This window comes from Dama dama, chromosome 13, assembly GCF_033118175.1.
Source record: "Dama dama isolate Ldn47 chromosome 13, ASM3311817v1, whole genome shotgun sequence".
NCBI lineage: Eukaryota > Metazoa > Chordata > Mammalia > Artiodactyla > Cervidae > Dama > Dama dama.
The window spans coordinates 31,465,600-31,484,933 of NC_083693.1; the positions used below are offsets into that span (position 1 = coordinate 31,465,600).

General features: G+C 44.0%; 1 protein-coding gene across 3 annotated transcripts in view; it reads right to left on the reverse strand.

Moving 5' to 3' along the window:
• Positions 1 to 19,132, reverse strand: part of FSD2 (fibronectin type III and SPRY domain containing 2) — a 40,101-nt gene extending 20,969 nt beyond the window's left edge. The window contains exons 1-6 of one of the 3 annotated variants that reach the window (XM_061158817.1): positions 18,999 to 19,132; positions 18,636 to 18,762; positions 15,910 to 16,112; positions 14,614 to 14,758; positions 1,166 to 1,871; positions 924 to 1,019 (exon numbers count right to left, since the gene is read on the reverse strand). In XM_061158817.1, coding sequence (XP_061014800.1) covers positions 924 to 1,019; positions 1,166 to 1,801 — 732 coding nt within the window. In that variant the 5' untranslated portion in view covers positions 1,802 to 1,871; positions 14,614 to 14,758; positions 15,910 to 16,112; positions 18,636 to 18,762; positions 18,999 to 19,132. Of the gene's footprint in view, positions 1 to 923; positions 1,020 to 1,165; positions 1,872 to 14,613; positions 14,800 to 15,909; positions 16,113 to 18,635; positions 18,763 to 18,998 lie in introns of all 3 variants that reach the window. The other 2 variants (XM_061158815.1, XM_061158816.1) reach the window with 2 other exon arrangements.
• Between the last annotated feature and the right edge of the window lie 202 nt (positions 19,133 to 19,334).

Sequence of the window (19,334 nt, forward strand, 5' to 3'; positions counted from 1 at the left end):
AGTATTGACTGTGTATGTAAGACTTGCTCAGAATGCTGGAAGAGAGGGAGAAGCGGCAGGTGACCCCCACCAGTGCTGCGTGTAAAGGAAGAGGTCAGAGTCCTCACAGAGTGGGGAGACACTGTGACCTGAGAGCAGCGGGCAGCACGGAGTGTAGGCGCTTTTTCCATGGCTGCCGTACACTTACCCTCCTATCACCACCCACCCAAGGCTTAGACGTGGAAGGGCTGGTCCCTTCTCTGTGTCTTCCATAGGAAATTAGTGCAACAGCTCTCCTCCCTTTTAAGACTGGGGGTGAGGAGGGAAGTCTAGCTTCATGGGAAAGGAACCCAGGGCTTAGTTCATTCACACAAGATGCTCCCATTGATGCAATCTGAGGCTGCATTAACAGAGGTAGAGCACCCACATGAAGGGAGGGGACATAGGAAGTCCTCTGGTCCCATTCTGGGCTACCTCATCCGGATGGCTAGGTTGTGTGTTGGTGTGGAGCAGTAGATGATACACCACTAGGCACACCCAGGGAACTGTGACATGTTTGGGGACAGGCACAGAAACTTATTGGCCGTGTAAGAAACAGGTACCATCTAAGGAAAAGAAGACATCAGTGAAACGATGGGTGTCTTGCAATGCCTGTTTGGCTGGCCCGTGAAACAGTCCTAACTTACAGTGTGAGTGGAGACATGAAGATACTGAAGACCCAGCCCATGAGAGCTAACAGTTCAGTAAGGAATGCTGCCAGGTAATTGGTTCCACAGGTTTATGCCCCTGTGCTACAGGAAGGCAGACAGAGGGCTGAGGGGACAGGAGCTGCATCAACACCATACATTCCAAGAAACAGGTTCCCTAATTCACACCAGACACAGCTGCTGACTCAACCACTCACGGCTGCATGCATCTGATGGAGGCACTGAGCGTGCTCTTACCTCCACCGTGATGAAAACCTCTTCTAAGTGACTTGCAAAGTTTTCCATCTCAATAATTTGCTTTTCCAACTTGTACATATTTTTGTGAATTTCATCCTGTCAAATAGAGGATCCCAAGAAGGCATTAACACTGTGTTTTTTTTTTCTTTTTCGTAGAAGGCACTTTAGATTCATCCCCCACCTACATACTTGAGATACAAATACAATCTCAACAGAAAGAAGACCTAAGCAGACCTACTTACCTTGGCGCTCTCCAGGGCTTTACTGAGTGGGGTCACCTCATGCTGCTTGTGTTCATCCTGATCCTTCTCTGATGCTCTTATGGGAGTTTTGCAAGTGACACAGAAGACGTCAGCCACTTCTTCCTCGTCCTCTTCCTCTGGGATGACGTAGCACTCATACTCCTCGCTGGCACGGCCGTGGCTGTACCTATAGGCTTCCCGCAAGTCCTGGCACTGGCCTACTGAGCCCCACCCCATGAAGCCCAGGTCCTCACCCTGAGCTGCCTCACCAGTAAGTCTCCAGTCTCTCTGCTCACTCCCCATCATCATATAAGAAGGATATTCTGAAACCTCTATTCTGGGTGTGTTTTCCTCAATAAACTCATCCCCTAATTCGTGATCATCTTCAAGCCCATAGAGATGGACAAGTTCATCCACTTCCTCTCCAAGGTCTCTCTGAGCCTTCCCTTTCACACCCCCTCTCATGGGCTCATGGGTCATTTCAGCTTGGACACCTTCTCTTCTCATCCGAGTACTCTCTTCTGGGAAGATCTGCAGTCTGTCTTCAGAGTCATACAGATCCATGTGATAGAAGCGGAAATCCTTAGAAGCAGCAGACCTGCCCAGCCCTGGTGCCTCCCCAGCTCCCTCCTCCATCACAGCTCCAGGCAGCTCCTCTGTACAAGGAGGACTCTTCCTGGACAGTCCTTAGTGGATCTCCTGGGTCCTAGAACACAAAACCCCATTTCTGAGAAGGACGTTGCAGCAGATGGTTATTTCACTGGGCTCAACTCATTCACATTAAAAAAAAAAAAATCTCATCTGAGCATCTCAGTTGTAGTTTCAGTTTAAACAATCTGTTAGGAAAGGTTTGCTTTCTGCAGGAGGATGGACTTCCTGAAGCTGCGATACTTTGGCCACCTGATGCCAAGAGCTGACTCATTGGAAAAGACCCTGATGCTGGGAAAGATTGAGGGCAGGAGGAGAAGGCGGCGACAGAGAATGAGATGGTTGGATGGCATCACTGACTCAATGGACATGAGTTTGAGCAAACTCTGGGGAGTAATGAAGGACAGGGAAGCCTGGCGCGCTACAGTCCATGGGGTTGCAAAGAGTCAGACACGACTGAGCAACTATACAATGACAACAAAGCTTAAAAGAGACAGGAGAAATTATGAACAAAAATATAAATTGGGGGCTTCCCTGGGTGGCTCAGTGGTAGAATGCCAATGCAGGAGACACGGGTTCAATACCTGATCCTGAAAGATCCCACATGCTACACAGCAAAATTCGAGCCCGTGTGTGAGCCCATGACCACAACTACTGAAGCCCGCGTGCGCTAGAGCCCATGACCCGAGACGCCACGCAGTGAGAAGCCAGTGACCGCAACTACTGAAGCCGGCGTGCGCTAGAGCCCATGACCCGAGATGCCACGCAGTGAGAAGCCCGTGACCGCAACTACTGAAGCCCGCGTGCGCTAGAGCCCATGACCCGAGACGCCACGCAGTGAGAAGCCCGTGACCGCAACTACTGAAGCCCGTGTGCGCTAGAGCCCATGATCCAAGAAGCCAGTGCATCACAACTAGAGAGTAGCCCCTACTTGCTGCAACTAGAGAAAGCCTGCACAGCAATGAAGAAACAGCATAGCCAAAAATAAGTAAATAATTAAATAATTTAAAAAAAAACTAGCTGAGCAGCTCAGTTGCAGTTTCACTTTAAATAATCTGTAAAGAAAGGTTTGCTTTCTACAAGACTATGGGCTTCTAAAGCTTAAAAGAGACAGGAGAAAAAAAAAAGAGAGAGACAGGAGAAATTATGAAAAAAACAAACAAACCATAAATTGATTTGATTAACAAATGATCTCTATACATTTAAAAACCTAAAAAATCCCAAAAGGCAAAATAATAGGAAGTGTTTCGGGCAATTATTATTAAATAAATTATGTAAATTAATTGAAAAGAAAAATCTCAGTAGTAAGGAATATTCACAAAATAATTTCCTTTGCATATACTGTTACCTATACAAAACCATTTGGAAAATAGTTCATCCTTATGAGTAACAGGGGCTTCCCCAATGATTTCAGTGGGTAAACAATCCACCTACAATGCAGGAGACACAGCAGATATAGGAGACTTGAGTTTGATCCCTGGGTCGGGAATATCCCCTGGAGGAGGAAATGGCAACCCACTCCTGTATTCTTGCCTGGAAAAATCCCATGGACAGAGGAGCCTGGTGGGCTGCAAAGTGTCAGACATGACTGAGCACATAAACTCATGTATGCATAACAGAGAATAAACATGTAGACGATGTTTTGGCTTTCAAACCCCAAGACTAGGGAAGGGTCCATGAAGTGAATACTCTTACATGTTGTTGGTTAGAATGTACACAGTCCCACGTTTCTGGAGAGTGAATGTGGCAACATGGATCAAGAGCCTTAGAGATGTTCACACCACTCAGGGACTTCCCTGGTGGTCCGGTGGTTAAGATTCTATGCTTTTAGTGCAGGTGGTGCAGGTTTGATCCTTGGTGGAGGAACTAAGATCCCACATGCTGTGTGGCCAAAGATAAAAAACAGTTCACACTTTCTAACCTAATAGACCTTTTCTAGGACCCTAAAGAAAAAAATCTCAAATATAGCAGAAAACATTATTTCTATATAAAGATGTCCACCACAAATTTTTTTTTATAATAGCCAAAAAATAAAAACTGTAAAGCCCTAATAATTAGGAGAATCATAAAAAAACCAGAATATGCACACCCTGTAAAATATAATGTAGCCTTTAAAATGTTAGGGAGAGCAAAGGATACCTTGGGGAAAGACTTATAATACAATACTAAGTAAAATAAACAGAGTACTCACTATATATAGACTATGAGGCCTACTATTTTAATGGAGGTGCATAAAATCTAGAAATAAATAATAATAACAGCAGCAAATACAGTATTAGTAGTAGCTACTGCACGTTGAGCACTTACTGTGTATTTTCTCCTGTGCTAGGCAGTTAATTAGTTTTTTTAGCCACAGGGCATGTGAGATCTTAGCTCACAGACTAGGGATCGAACCTGTGCTCGCTGCAGTGGAAGTGCAAAGTCTGAACCACTGGACCACCAGGGAAGGCCCTGTGCTAAGAATTTTTTTGTGCGGTAGCCACTACTATTATCCCCATTTTACAGACTGGGAAACAATCAACTCCCAGAGGGTACCTTGTGCAAGGAAGGTCACATGGCTGGTAAGTTGTTGAATTGGGATTTGAATCTGAGTGTGATAGTGGCCATGAAACTGAGCCTTGCAGACATCCAATTATAGGGGCCATAACCAGGGGTTTCAAATACACTCTGAAAGTCACTGTCACATGTGCATGGAGGACACACTTCCTGTTGGCATCTCCCATCCGATGACAAAGGCAGGGACACCAAGGCAGACCCATTTCTGATTGATACAAAACTACCCTGGTGGCAAATCTTGGCTGCAGGACTCCTTGACAGCCATGCCAGACCTCTCCTAGAGTGTGTGGTAGGCTAGGACGCTTCTCCAAGCCTTCCTTCCTTCTATCCATATCTGACCCCAGCCTTTCCTATTTTTCCCCCTTTATAATCTCAACAATAAAACAGTGTGAGATTATAGTTTATAATTATAGTCCCCTAATAAAACATAATCCCCTATGTTTTATTTATATTTTTCCAGTCCTCTAGATTATAGTCCCCTAATAAAACAGTGTGTATCTAACTTCTAATTTGGTGCCTGCTTCTTGGAAGGCCTTGTTAACAGAGTCTGTTGGACTATAAAGTCCCTGCTTGCTTCTTGGCACAGAATTGCCATTACATTACTTTTTGGTAATACTTTAGTGTTCGTTGCTCAGTCGTGTCCAACTCTTTGTAACCCCACAGACTATAGCCCATCAGGCTCCTCTGTCCATGGGATTCTCAAGGCAAAAATAGTGGAGTGGGTCGCCATTTCCTTCTCCAGGGGATCTTCCTCCAGGGGAATGAACCTGAGTGTCCTGCATTGCAGGCAGATTCTTCACCATCTGAGTCACCAGTGAAGCCCCTTGCTTTAATTGATACATAGTTTCCATGAACAGAGGAGCCTGGCAGGCTACAGTCCATGGGGTCACAAGAGTTGGACATGACTTAGTGACTAAACAACCCACCTGCCTAAAGGCTATACTTCAGTGGTTTTTAGCATAGTCACAAAAACGAGCAATGATCTCCACAGTCAATTTTAGACCATTTTAATCAACTCAAAAAGAAACTCTGGGGACATCCCTGGTGGTCCAGTGGCTAAGACTCTGAGCTCCCAACGCAGCAGGCCCAGGTTTGATCCCTGGTCAGGAAACTAGATCCCACATGCTGCAACTAAGGGTTTACACACTACAATGAAGATCAGTGATCTCGTGTGCTACAACTAAGACTTGGCACAGCAAAATAAATAAAATAAATATTAAGAAACTCTGCACTCATTAGCTATCATGACTCACACCCCCTCATTTCCACTAGCCCTAAGCAACCACAAATTTATTTCCTATCTCTACAGGTTCTCCTATTTGGACATTTCATATAGATGGAATTGTATTGTATGGTACGTGGTCTTCGGTGACGAGCCTCTTTCTTAATGTAGTTTTCAAGGTTCATCCAGGTTGTTGTATATGTCAACACTTCATTTCTTATTAGAGCTGAATAATATTATACTGTATGGATATATCATATTTTGTTTACCTAGTCATCCGTTGATTCACACCACTTCCCATTTCATTTGGGTTGATTCCACCTTTCGGCCATACTAAATAATGCTACTAAAACATGTACAAGTTTTTGTGTGCATATATGTTTCATCTCCCTTGGGTAGATGCCAAGGAGTGGGATTTCTGGATCAAATAGTAACTCCCTGTTTAACTTTTGCAGGAATACCAGACGGTTTTCCAAAGTGGCTGTATTATTTTACATCTCTACCAGCATTGTATGAGGGCTCTGATTTCTCCATATCCCTGTCAACATTTGTTACTGTCGATTTTTTTTATCATAGCATGATGGCAGAAGTGAGCCAGGTTGGCAGGCAGGTGAGCAAAGAGGAGTCGGAAGCACTGCACAGGCATAAAGTGCATTGCATTCCAGGATCTAACGCCTGATGATCTGAGGTGGGGCTGATGTAATAATAAAAGAAATAAAGTGCACAATAAATACTATGCCCTTGAATCATCCTGAAACCATCCCCCACTCCCAGTTCATGGGAAAATTGTCTTCCATGAAACCACCCCTGGTGCCAAAAAAGGTTGGGAACTGCTGTGGGAGGAATGACAGAGAGTGGTCACCAGGCCTCATGAAAGACCCTCAGCTAGAATCTTGCAGATGAGCTGCTTTCAGATTCCTGGCCCTCAGGAACCATGCAAGACAATGAACATTTGTTTACTCTTTGAAGCTACTAAATTTTGGCAAAAAATTATCATGCAGCAATAGACAACTACTACACTGTTCCAGCCTGAAATAAGCTTTTTCGCTCTTGTTAAACTTCTCTCCCTCCTCTATTTTTTTTTTTTCTTTCACATTTGGGCTTCTCTAAAGGGTTGCAGTTGTGCTTCCCAGGTGGCTCAGTAGTACAGAATCTGCCTGCCAATGCAGGAGACACAGGAGATGTGGGCTTGATTCCTGGGTCAGGAAGATTCCTAGAGAAGGAAATGGCAACTCACTCCGGTATTCTTGACTGGAGAATCCCATGGACAGAGCAGCTTGGTGGGCTACAGTCCATGGGGTTTCTAAGAGTTGGATGCAATAAAGCTACTGAGCACCAAAGGGTAGCAGTTAAACTGTTGATCTGCAGACTACAGCATTTGTACACTAAGACTTTCCAAGGGGGACATGGACATGGATAGTTTTAAGAGTACCAGTTTCCAGATGTCCAACATAATATTTAATCTTTCCCAGAGCTGCTCAGCCTGGCAATGAGCCAGTAGTCAAGGCTTCCTGCAGGTTATCTTTTCACAATAGCCCTTCATCTTTTTATTAGAAACGTAGAGCTATAACTCTCACTCATCCTGAATATTACATTCCACTGTGAGATTTCATTGCTTTGGAATTAAAAACACCCCAGTGGGCTAAATGAAAGGACAATTTGAAGTATTGGTATTAGTGTCGAAAGAGTGAATGACATTTATTGAATGGATAAGAAAATTTTTTGCAAGTTGAGTGGTTTCCAATTCTTTGCTTTCAACAAAATTGAAGGAAGAGCTAATCAAGTGTCATCTCATGCATGGTCTAAAATGATTTTCCATGATATATTACTATGTAATTTTTGGCATACACTTCGGGGAGAGTTCAGAGAACTGAGTGGCACTGCTGTAGCAAACAGCGTCATTTTCCATCTGCTTCTGTAGGTGAACAAGTTCGCTTGGTACTTACAACTACAAAGTGAAAAACAGAAAGACAACTGGCACTAATTTCTGTTGCATTCTAGAATATGTCATCTTCAGCCATGGATGCACAAATTAACTTTTAAAAAAAGTCCCATCCACTTTATTAATAAATGCATTTCCATTTTACTTTTTTCTTTTGTTCAATAATTATTTGCCAAAATGTGCAATGCATTATGTCATACTGCTTGTGTGAATGTGCTCAGGTGCTCAGTTGTGTCCAACTGTTTGTGACCCCATGAACTATAGCCCTCCAGGCTCCTCTGTCCATGGGATTTCCCAGGCAAGAATACTGCACTGGGGTGCCATTTCCTTCTCCAGGGGATCTTCCCAGGGATCAAACCCCATCTCTTACGTGTCCTGCACTGTTAGGCAGACCCTTTACCACTAGCGTCACCTGGGAAGCCCTGTGATTAAAAACTGTATTGATAAATTTAATCCAAAAGGAAAAAATATTATTTTATTTTTTGGGGGGGCCAGTCCTCCCCTATCCTCCTCACTGCCCTTAGCCTTTCCCCCTGGCTCACAAGACAGCACTCAGAGTGCGTGGGGGCAGGTGGCAGGAGAAGCCTGGCGGGCTGTCTCGGGAGTGAGGATGGAAGTCTGGGCCAACTGGGCAAAGTGTATTCTCTGAGCAGCCTTGGCTGTACGGACAATTCTTTCCCCCAAGGATATGGGTAGAAGAGCTAAGTGATCCTTGGGCTCTGCAGGCAGAGACTGAGAAACGAGGATGAACCTGAAGGCCAATAGCAGGAATATCCAGGGAGGGGACTGGGACCCCAAGGATCAGTTCAGGACCTCATAGACACTAAGGCCAGAGAGTGGAGAGGCTGAAGAATGTGGGTTCTCTGGACAGTTGCTGAGCTAACTGGGCCTCCAGGTGTCTCCTAGTGTGGTCTACAGAGATGGTTGCAGGCGTGTGGCTTGAGAGACAGGGTCAATGTCCTACCACACATAAAACTAGAAAGAAGACAAAAATGAGAGGTGAAAACTTTGGCCACCTGATGCAAAGAGCCAACTCATTGGAAAAGACCCTGATGATGGGAAAGACTGAGAGCAGGAGGAGAAGGGGGCGACAGAGGAAGAGATGGTTGGATGGCATCACCAGCTAGATGGACATGCGTTTGAGCAAGCTTGGAGAGATAGTGAAGGACAGGGGAACCTGGAGTGCTGCAGTCCATGGGGGTACAAAGAGTTGGACATGACTTAGTGACTGAACAACATGTGAGGGTGTCAAGTCTGAGGTGACGGGGACTGTTCAGGAAGGCGGCTCCTCCTTTGGGCTCTGCCTGCGCCTGGGGAGACCTGAGGCCCAGAGACAAGGGTTTGGAGTCATTTTCAGACCACAGGACATGGAAGCTGTGAGCATGGCCAAGATCACCCGGAGCACATGGACAGTGAGCAGAAGAACCAGATGGAAGCCTGGGGACTGCCAACACGTGAGGAGCAGCCGAGGGAGGGAGTCAGCAAAGATTCCAGCAGGCGGTGGCCTGAGGTGATCACAGCTGAGCCAGGGGTGAAGGAAGGGTGAGTAGGAGCAAACGACACATAGCAGTCAAGCGAGCGCATGGCAGTGCCCCTGGATTTCACAATTAGGCCATCAGAAAATGTGATATTTAAGTGGCAATCAGGACTTTCTTGGCATTAGTGGTTAGGGCTCTGTGCTTCCACTGCAGGGGGTGCAGGTTTGATCCCTGGTCAGGCAACTAAGATCCCACATGGCATGGCTCCGAAAAAGTAATAATAAAAAATAAAATAATATTTTTTCCTTCTGGATTAAATTTATCAATACAATTTTTAATCATCAGGCTTCCCAGGTGGCCCTAGTGGTAAAGAATGTGCCTGCCAGTGTAGGAATCTGCAGATTCGATCCCTGGGTCAGGAAGATCTCCTGGAGAAGGGAATGGCAACCGACTCCAGTATTCTTGCCTGGGAAATCCCATGGACAGAGGAGCCTATAGTCCATGGGGTTGCAAACAGTTGAACATGACTTAGTGACTAAACAACAAGGCCGATGGGGTCATACAACCATGAAAGCACCACTTTGCCTTCTCCCTGGATTATGATCCATCCTAGGTCCCCACATTCATTATTTGGTCAGCAAAGCAATCAGAGTCTGCTGTCCGAAGGGGCTCTAGGTACTGCCTCCACTCTCCTGTGTGTCTGTGTAACTAAGCAGAGTTACTCTATTGTGTGAAGGGACAGACTTTTCAATAAGCAGTGAAGGGGAAACTGGATAATCACATGTAAAAGAATGAAACTTGACCCCTATCCTATGCCACTCATCAAAATAAACTCAAAATGGATTAACGACTTAAATGTAAGAACTAAAACCACAGAAGTCCTAGAAGAACACATGGGGGGAAATTTCCACATATACCAAGAGCACAAGCAACAAAAGCAAAAATAAAAACTGGGACTACATCAAACTAAAAAGCTACTGCACAGCAAAAGAAACAATCAGTACAATGAAAAGGCAACCTATGGAATGGGAGAAAATATTTGGAAACTATCTATATGATAAGGCAATGGCAACCCACTCCAGTACTCTTGCCTGGAAAATCCCATGGATGGAGGAGCCTGGTAGGCTGCAGTCCATGGGGTCGCAAAGAGTCGGACACGACTGAGCGACTTCACTTTCATTTTTCACTTTCATGCATTGGAGAAAGAAATGGCAACCCACTCCAGTGTTCTTGCCTGGAGAATCCCAGGGACGGGGGAGCCTGGTGGGCTGCTGTCTATGGGGTTGCACAGAGTGGGACACAACTGAAGCGACTTGGCATATGATAAGGAGTTAATTTCCAAAACATAGAAGGAACTCATACAACCCAACAGCAAACCCCCACTCCAATAATTTGATTTAAAATTGGGCAGAGGACTTAAACAGACTTTCACCTTACATCTTAGCATGGCTATTATAAAAAGACAAGAGATAAGTGAGGCAGTGATCAAGACCATCCCCAAGAAAAAGAAATGCAAAAAGGCAAAATGGTTGTCTGAGGAGGCCTTCCAAATAGCTGGGAAAAGACAAGAAGCTAAAGGCAAAGGAGAAAAGGAAAGATATACCCATCTGAATGCAGAGTTCCAAAGAATAGCAAGGAGAGATAAGAAAGCCTTCCTCAGTGATCAATGCAAAGAAATAGAGGAAAACAATAGAATGGGAAAGACTAGAGATCTCTTCAAGAAAATTAGAGATACCAAGGGAACATTTCATGCAAAGATGGGCACAATAAAGTACAGAAACGGTATGGACCTAAGAGAAGCAGAAGCTATTAAGAAGAGATGGTAAGAATACACAGAAGAACTACACAAAAAAAGATCTTCATGACCCAGATAACCATGATGGTATGATCACTCTAGAGCCAGACATCCTGTAACGTGAAGTCAAGTGGGCCACAGGAAGCATCACTATGAACAAAGCTAGTGGAGGTGATGGAATTCCAGTTGAGCTATTTCAAATCCTAAAAGATGATGCTGTGAAAGTGCTGTACTCAATATGCCAACAAATTTGAAAAAAGCACAGTGGCCACAGGACTGGAAAAGATCAGTTTTCATTTCAATCCCAAAGAAAAGCAATGCCAAAGAATGTTCAAACTACCACACAACTGCACTCATCTCACACTCTAGCAAAGTAAAGCTAAAAGTTCTCCAAATGAGGCTCCAACAGTACGTGAACCAAGAACTTCCAGATGTTCGAGCTGGATTTAGAAAAGGCAGAGGAACCAGAGATCAAATTGCCAATGTCTGCTGGATCATCGAAAAAGAAGAGTTCCAGAAAAACATCTACTTCTGCTTTAGTGACTATGCCAAAGCCTTTGACTGTGTGGATCACAACAAACTGTGGAAAATTCTAAAAGAGATGGGAATACCAGACCATCTTACCTGCCTCCTGAGAAATCTGGATGCAGGTCAAGAAGCAACAGTTAGAAACAGACATGGAACAACAGACTGATTCCAAATCAGGAAAGGAGTATGTCAAGGCTGTGTATTGTCACCCTGCTTATTTAACTTATATGCAGAGTATATCATGTGAAATGCTGGGCTGCATGAAGCACAAGCTGGAATCAAGATTGCCAGGAGAAATATCAATAACCTCAGATATGCAGATGACACCACCCTTATGGCAGAAAGCAAAGAACTAAAGAGCCTCTTGATGAAAGTGAAAGAGGGGAGTGAAAAAGTTGGCTTAAAGCTCAACATTCAGAAAACTAAGATCATGGCATCTGGTCCCATCATTTCATGGCAAATAGATTGGGAAACAATGGAAACAGTGACAGACTTTACTTTTTGGGGCTCCAGAATCACTGCAGATGGTGACTGCAGCCATGAAATTAAAAGGTGCTTGCTTCTTGGAAGAAAAGCCATGACCAATCTAGACAGCATATTAGAAAGCAGAGACATTACTTTGCCAACAAAGGTCCATCTAGTCAAAGCTATGGTTTTTCCAGTAGTCATGTATGGATGTGAGAGTTGGACCATAAAGAAAGTTGAGCACCAAAGATTGATGCTTTTGAGCTATGGTGCTGGAGAAGACTCTAGAGAGTTCCTTGGAATGCAAGGAGATCAAACCAGTCAATCCTAAGGAAATCAGTCCTGAATATTCATTGGAAGGACTGAAGCTGAAGCTCCAATACTTTGGCCACCTGATGCGAAGAACTGACTCACTGGAAAAGACCCTGATGCTGGGAAAGATTGAAGGCGGGAGGAGAAGGGGACAACAGAGGATGAGATGGTTGGACGGCATCACCGACTCGATGGACAGTAGTTTGAGTGAGCTTTGGGAGTTGGTGATGGACAGGGAAGCCTGGCACGCTGCAGTCCATGGGTCGGACACCACTGAGTGAGTGAACTGAAGTGTGGATAAGGATGTGGAAAACAGGGAATTCTTGTCCACTGTTGGTCTGAGTGTAGAAAACTATGAAAAACTATGAAAAACATGAAAAACACTATGAAAAACAGTATGGAGGCTCCTCAAAAAATTAAAAATAAAACTATCATACAATCCAGCAATCCCATTTCCGTGTATGGATCTGAAGGAAATGAAGTCATAATCTTGAAGAGATACCTGCCCTCAGGTTCATTGTAGCTTTATTCACAACAGTTAAGACATGTCCATCAATGGAGGAATGTGTAAAGAAATACACACACACACAATGGAAAATTAGGCAGCCACGAAAGGGAAAGAATTTCAGTCAGCTGAACTGAGGTGGATGAACCTAGAGTCTCTTATACAGAGTGAAGTAGGTCAGAAAGAGAAAGACAAATACCATATAGTAACACATATATATGGAGTCTAGAAAAATGGTACTGATGAAATTATTTGCAGGGCAGGAATAGAGATGAAGACATAGAGAATGGACTTGTGAACATGGGGGGAAGAAGAGCATGGGATGAAATCTGGAGATTAGCATTGACATATATACATTACTGTGTGTAAAATAGATAGCTAATGGGAAGCTGCTGTATAACATAAGGAGCTCAGCTTGGGGCTCTGTGAGGACCTAGCGGGGTGGGATGGGGATGGGTGGGAGGGAGGCTCAGGAGAAAAGGGACATATATATACAAAGCAATTATCCTCCAATTAAAAACTTTTTTAAAAGAACCAAATAAATAAATAAAAGTACTAGATGGGAAATACAGCAATGATTTAAAAAAAAAAAAGAATAAGAAGGAGTTCTTCCACACCAACTTTCATCCTTTGAATGAACAAACACAAACTAGTTTGGGAGCTTGGCAGCAACAGGAGAAATATTGTGACACACCCCACAGTTACATTCACTTTTCCCGTTAATATCTAGACTCTTTCCATTTCCTAACAAAATATTCAGAACTGGGGGAGAGAGGAATAGTAACACTAAATTGTTATTTGATAAGTGTAAAACCAAGGCTCAGAGAAATACAGCAATAAATCATAATTTATAAAAAATATATTAGGGATTTCCATGGTGGTCTAGTGGCTAAGACTCTGAACTCCCAATGCAGGGGGCCCAGGTTAGATCTCTTGTTGGGGTACTAGATCCCACATGCCACAGCTAAGACCTGGCACAGCCAAACAAATAAATAAATTAAATAAATGTTAAAAAAAAATACATTAGTTGGGTAGCTTCCAGTCTATGCAATTGATCTGCAGTTAAAAAAAGAGACTTTTGCCTAAGTCTTACATAGGTGTGTTCCTACACTTTAAATAGAAAAATTCCTGATAAAAACAAGTCTTTTAACTTTTTATGGGTCATGGATATCCCTGAGAATCCACTGAAAGCTGTGAATTCTTACCCCAGGAGTAGTTGATAAGGCCACAGATATAGTTTTGTGTACAATTTGAGAAGCTCACCCGTGTATCTCCTGGCAATTTCTGAGTCAAGGCTAAAGAAACCCGCTTTAAAGTGTTAGCTGTACAGTGGTTTCTTTTTTTTTTTTTTTTAATTTATTCTGGCAGTGTGGTAGGTGGGATCTTAGTTCCCCAAGCAGGGATTCAACCTGTGTCCCCTGTACCCCTCCCTGCATTGGGAGCACCGAGGCTTAACCATTGGACCATCAGGGAAGTGCCCAGTGGTACAGTTTTGCAAGATGGTTCAAATCTGCACAGCCTACACCTGAAAACTTTATAAGGGAGGAGGGGGATGCATAACAAGTAAAAAGTGATTATGATGCTGTTTTTCAGTATTTGAATCAAAGCTTAAAATTATGGTTTGGCAGCATACACATGCAGATTAAAATAAAAGGTATTTATCAACCTGATACCATAGCCAAATAGTATCAACATTCAAGGTTCCAAACTGTTCTGACAAATGGACCCCTGCACTAAAAATACCCTAAGTACACATTGCAAGAACCACTAGCTTCTCTCTATCTGTTTCTGAGGCTTTCACGCCCTGTACTGAGGCCACATGCTTGAATCCTTGCTGTAAGAAGGCACAGGAAACGTTCACATTGTTTACTGCAATGTACACACATCTGCAATTTAAGATGACATCTCTTCCCACCTAAAGGAAGACACTGTGGCGCTAAGTTACTGGGTTTCTAGTAAACATTTTGCATTAGAAGAATGACTACACAAAAACTTGCCTGCTAATTTAAGGATCCATAAAGTCTTCTTTTATCTTGGAGGCTGTGGGTAACTGCTAGAAACTGCGTTCGTGTTCAGCAGGCTTTCCCTCCTGGTGACCTCTGCGTGCCCAGCAGGCCGCTCCTGCCCGTTTTAGCCACAGTTCTACAAGTGGTAAAGGTGATGGTAACATGAGCTGGCTCCGGCTGCAAATAGCAACAGGCCTGCCATGAGTGAAAGCCCAAATATAGACCTGCCCACTGCTGACCGCTCAAGTGTCACCAGCAGAAGTTACATGCTGTCCCCTGAATTACTTCCATTACCGTGGGGACTGTAGTCTGGTGCCTCCATGGAGGGGATTAAGATGTCTAGTCATGTATAGAGGGTGGAGGGCTGTCAGAGCAAGGGCAGGAGGCTGACTGCAGGCCACAAAGAGGAGGAGGACTTCTGGGAGCCCCCAGGCATCCACCTGGCCTGAGGGGCTTTACCCAGAGCCTTTTCAATAAGCACAACTCCGAAGGTAATCAAACACAACTTAATTTTTTCCTCCCACAATTCCTTGAACATTTACTCATATATTCTCCTCTCAGGATAAAAATCCAGCACACCGAGGACTTCCTGCTCCCTCTTAGGTAACACACAGTCCTAGGGTCATTTGAAGGCATAGTCTCCATTCAGTAATGGAAGGTACAGTCCAAAATGTTAATTAAAATGTCAAACTTAGTTTGGACTTTTCAGGTGGCACTAGTGGTAAAGCACCTGCCTGCCAATGCAGATGCAGGAGATGTAAGAGTCGTGAGTTCAGTCCCTGGGTTGGGAAGATCCCCTAGAGGAAGGAATGGCAACCCCCTGAAGTATTCTTGCCTGGAAAATCCCATGGACGGAGAAGCCTGGTGGGCTACAGTCCACAAGGTTGCAAAGAGTAGGACATGACTAAGGTGACTTAACACCTAGAACAATGCACAAAATTAGTTTGGCCAGCATCAAAATCTCCTCTGCTCCCCAGCTGAGGCCTCTGCAGCTAGAAATCTGCCTTTTCTCCCTGCACCGCCTCCCAAAGCTGCTGGTTTGTTTGCCAGGGGCAGGAGGTGCTTATCTGAGCTAATGCCACAGAGGGTGGGTGCTAGCTTCTTCTTCTCTGGGGCAGACACTCAGATCTCTCTGAGCTTTCCTACATCTCTGGGGTTCCTCATGATGCTTTTGGCTGGAGTTCCCACTGCTAGGCTGAGAACCCCTCTATTTCAGGGGGTCCCTTGCACTCCTCCTCCAGGCTCTGGGGGGCCACCTCTAAGATTCCTCAAATGAGGTCTACTCACCCATGCAGCTGGTTCTCTCAGGCAGGATCCAGGGACCTCCTTGCTGGCTCGGTGGTCCAGCTGGCCCACATCTGGATCTTGGGATGCAGGCTCCATCCTTGGTCCTGGCAAACTCTGGGATGCAGACTCTTCCAATGCAGCCACTCCACCAGCTCAGCCACCAGAGCAGCCAGTCTTCTCTCCTCCGGCCACCGTTGGCCCACCTGCAGGAAATACAGCAAACTCCTCACGGGGCTTAGGGGTAGAGGGTAGGATTTCCAATACTGACCCTTCCCCCGCCAGTCCAACCACAGCTCTCTCCAGAAAAATTGCTCCACTAGTCTCCCTCCCAGACACCCTCTCTTCTTCACTCTGATCCCTTTTTATTTTTTCCCATTGGTGCAGGGTTCTGGACCATTTCATTTATAAGTCTGCACGTGGTGATTTGATCTTAGAATTTGACATCTATTGCTTTTTGAAACCTTAATCAAAATTTTATTTTAAAAAACATTGTTACTGCCAAGTATCTATATGGCAAAAATATTGGAAGCAAATAAAACATCAAAAGCAAAAAACTTGAAAAAATAAATTATGCAAAGATGCATGTACAAGAAGGTTCATCACAGCATTATCTCCATTGGCAGAAAGTGGAAGTTAATCTATTTCTACCAAAATAGAATCATTTAAATAAATCACAATAATGTCAACTGAGTATTGGCAAGTATTAAAATAATGCTGTAGATACCTATTTTTTAAATGTGGGAAATGCCCACAATATATTTGTACAAAGAGTAGAAAGTAGAAAGACTATGCAAAATATTAGGGACATACGGCTGATTCTTGTTGATGTATGACAGAAAACCACAAAATTCTGTAAAGCAATTATCCTTCAATTAAAAAAATTAATTAAAAAAGAGTATGCAAAATATTATTATAGTATAAAACCACCTGATGCAAAGAACTGACTTATTGGAAAAGACCCTGATGCTGGGAAAGATTGAAGGCAGGAGGAGAAGGGGACAACAGAAGATGAGATGGTTGGACGGCATTACTGACTCGATGACAGACTCCGGGATTTGGTGATGGACAGGGAAGCCTGGTGTGCTGCAGTCCATGGGTTTGCAAAGAGGTGGACATGACTGAGTGACTGAACTGAATAAGTATATATACACACACACAAAGTGAAAGCAAGGTTTATGTCTTCTGAGTTATATTACTTTCATCTTTTTATCTCTGATGTGTCCATTTTATAATAATTATATTTCCCATGTGCTATGTTTAAAAAGTCTTTATTTCCTGTTTTAAATAGTATATGGTGTTTGACTTAGAAAAAAGCAAATACTACAAAAGAATCAAACCATAAAGTGAATGTAAACCAGTCATACATCCTGGTAACAACAATTATTAGGTTTGATGTATACTTATCCATATTTTTTCTAAGAATATATACACTTATTCCCCTCACATGAAATAAAAATTATAGAAAGCCTGCTAATTTCATTTTGAAAAAGCAAATAATTAGAAAGACTAATAGAAATGATAAAATAATATAAAAAATACAGTTAAAAGACATTCTATAAAGAATATACAGGGGCTTCCCTGGTGGCTCAGTGGTCAAGAATTCATGTGCCAATACAGGAGACATAGGTTTGGTCCTTGATCCGGGAAGATCACACTTGCCACAGAGCCACTAAACCCATGCACCGAAACTATTGAGTCTGTGCTCCAGAGCCTGAAAGCTGCAACTACTGAGCCCATGTGATGCAACTACTGGAGGCTGCATGCCCTAGAGCCAGTCCTCTGCCACCAGAGAAGCCACCACAGTGAAAAACCGGGTGCCGCAACTAGAGAGTAGCCCCTGCTCACTGCAACTAGAGAAAAAGCCCGCTCAGCAATTAAGACTCAGCACTGCCAACAAGTAAATTAATTATTTTTAAAAAGAATATACAAAAAGATATTAAAACAGACTAGTTCAGTTCAGTTCAGTCACTCAGTCATGTCCAACTCTTTGCGACCCCATAGACTGCAGCATACCATGGTTCCCTGTCCATCACCACTCCCAGAGCTTACTCAAACTCATGTCCATTGAATTGATGATACCATTCAATTATCTCATCCTCTGTTGTCCCCTTCTCCTGCCTTCAATCTTTCCCAGCATCAGGGGGAAATGAGTCAGCTCTTCTAATCAGGGGGCCAAAGTAATGTTCAAAATTCTCCAAATGACAACCAGAGCAGCTGTTAGGAATCCGAGACCCAGGGCCCCAACTTTCTTTGGTATTAAAGGGAAGGACTTTCAGATAGAGGCAATTTTACCTTCAAGCTACTTTCCTAGAGTCTCCTAGTTGCCTTGGGGCTAGATCATCTGCCTTGGGATTGTCTTCAGGCTGGCAGATGCCCTAACCATAGTTTCAGCCTGGCCCTGTTTTTCTTTGCTGGGGGGAGGGATCATTGTCGGAAATCTGATTCCAGGTTTTCCTAGGTCAAAAACTTCAACAATCCCTTCACTGGTTCCTGAATCAAACTTTCACAAACCTTGTTTAGATGAAGGGCTTCTTCCCTGCTCCCTGAGCTTCTTGTTCCTCCCTCTCTGTCCTCCAACACCACTACCACCCTAGCAGCTCTCTCAGGATGGGAGCTGACATGTACTGTATTTCTGTCTACACTGTACATTTCCTAGGTAGAGACCAGTGCTGCCTTATTCCTTGTTGTATGAACAGGTTCAGCTCCAACCCACACTCCATCCCCACCTGAAAGTACATCACCCCATCTCCTTAAACAGGTCTTCAGTAGCCAGGTGGTCTGAAGTATCTGAATTGCCGGAGTGTCTGGGTATCTTAAGAAAAGTTTCTTTTCTGGATCTCAGTTTCCTTATCTCTAAAATGACAAGTTAGAACATGGATTGTATTTAAACACGTTGGTTGGGAGCCAGAAGGCTTTGAAAATGGAGATATCTTTTTTCTTTTTGGGGGGCATGCCCCCTTCGTGCCCAGCCTCCCCAAACATTATACATTCCATAAAAGCTTGCTGAATTGATACCAACAAACTTGTGGCTTCTACCTAGTGTCTGGCATTATGCCCTCAACAAGTAACTACTAAGTTCAATGTTTTACCTCAACGTTCTTGAGCTCAGGAACGATGCATTCACTAGGGCCCTGATGATAGAAGACCCAGTCAACCGGGTTTCCGTTCTCAAGAGGCTCACAGTTTAGTGTAGGAGGCTAAGACAACAATTAGTTCGTTTAACAAATATTTTTTCCTTGCCAATGTGTATATAGGTGGAAAAGGTGAGGCAAGAGTGGTAATCCCAGGATCCGGACGAGGTTGCGACATTGATTGATTACGAGCGGCGACCTCCTGACCATTTCATTGGTTGTCGCGAACCCTCCCATCTATCATCCAACCAATCGCGGAAGCGTTGTTGGAAGCCTCCCAGGCAGCAGACAGCC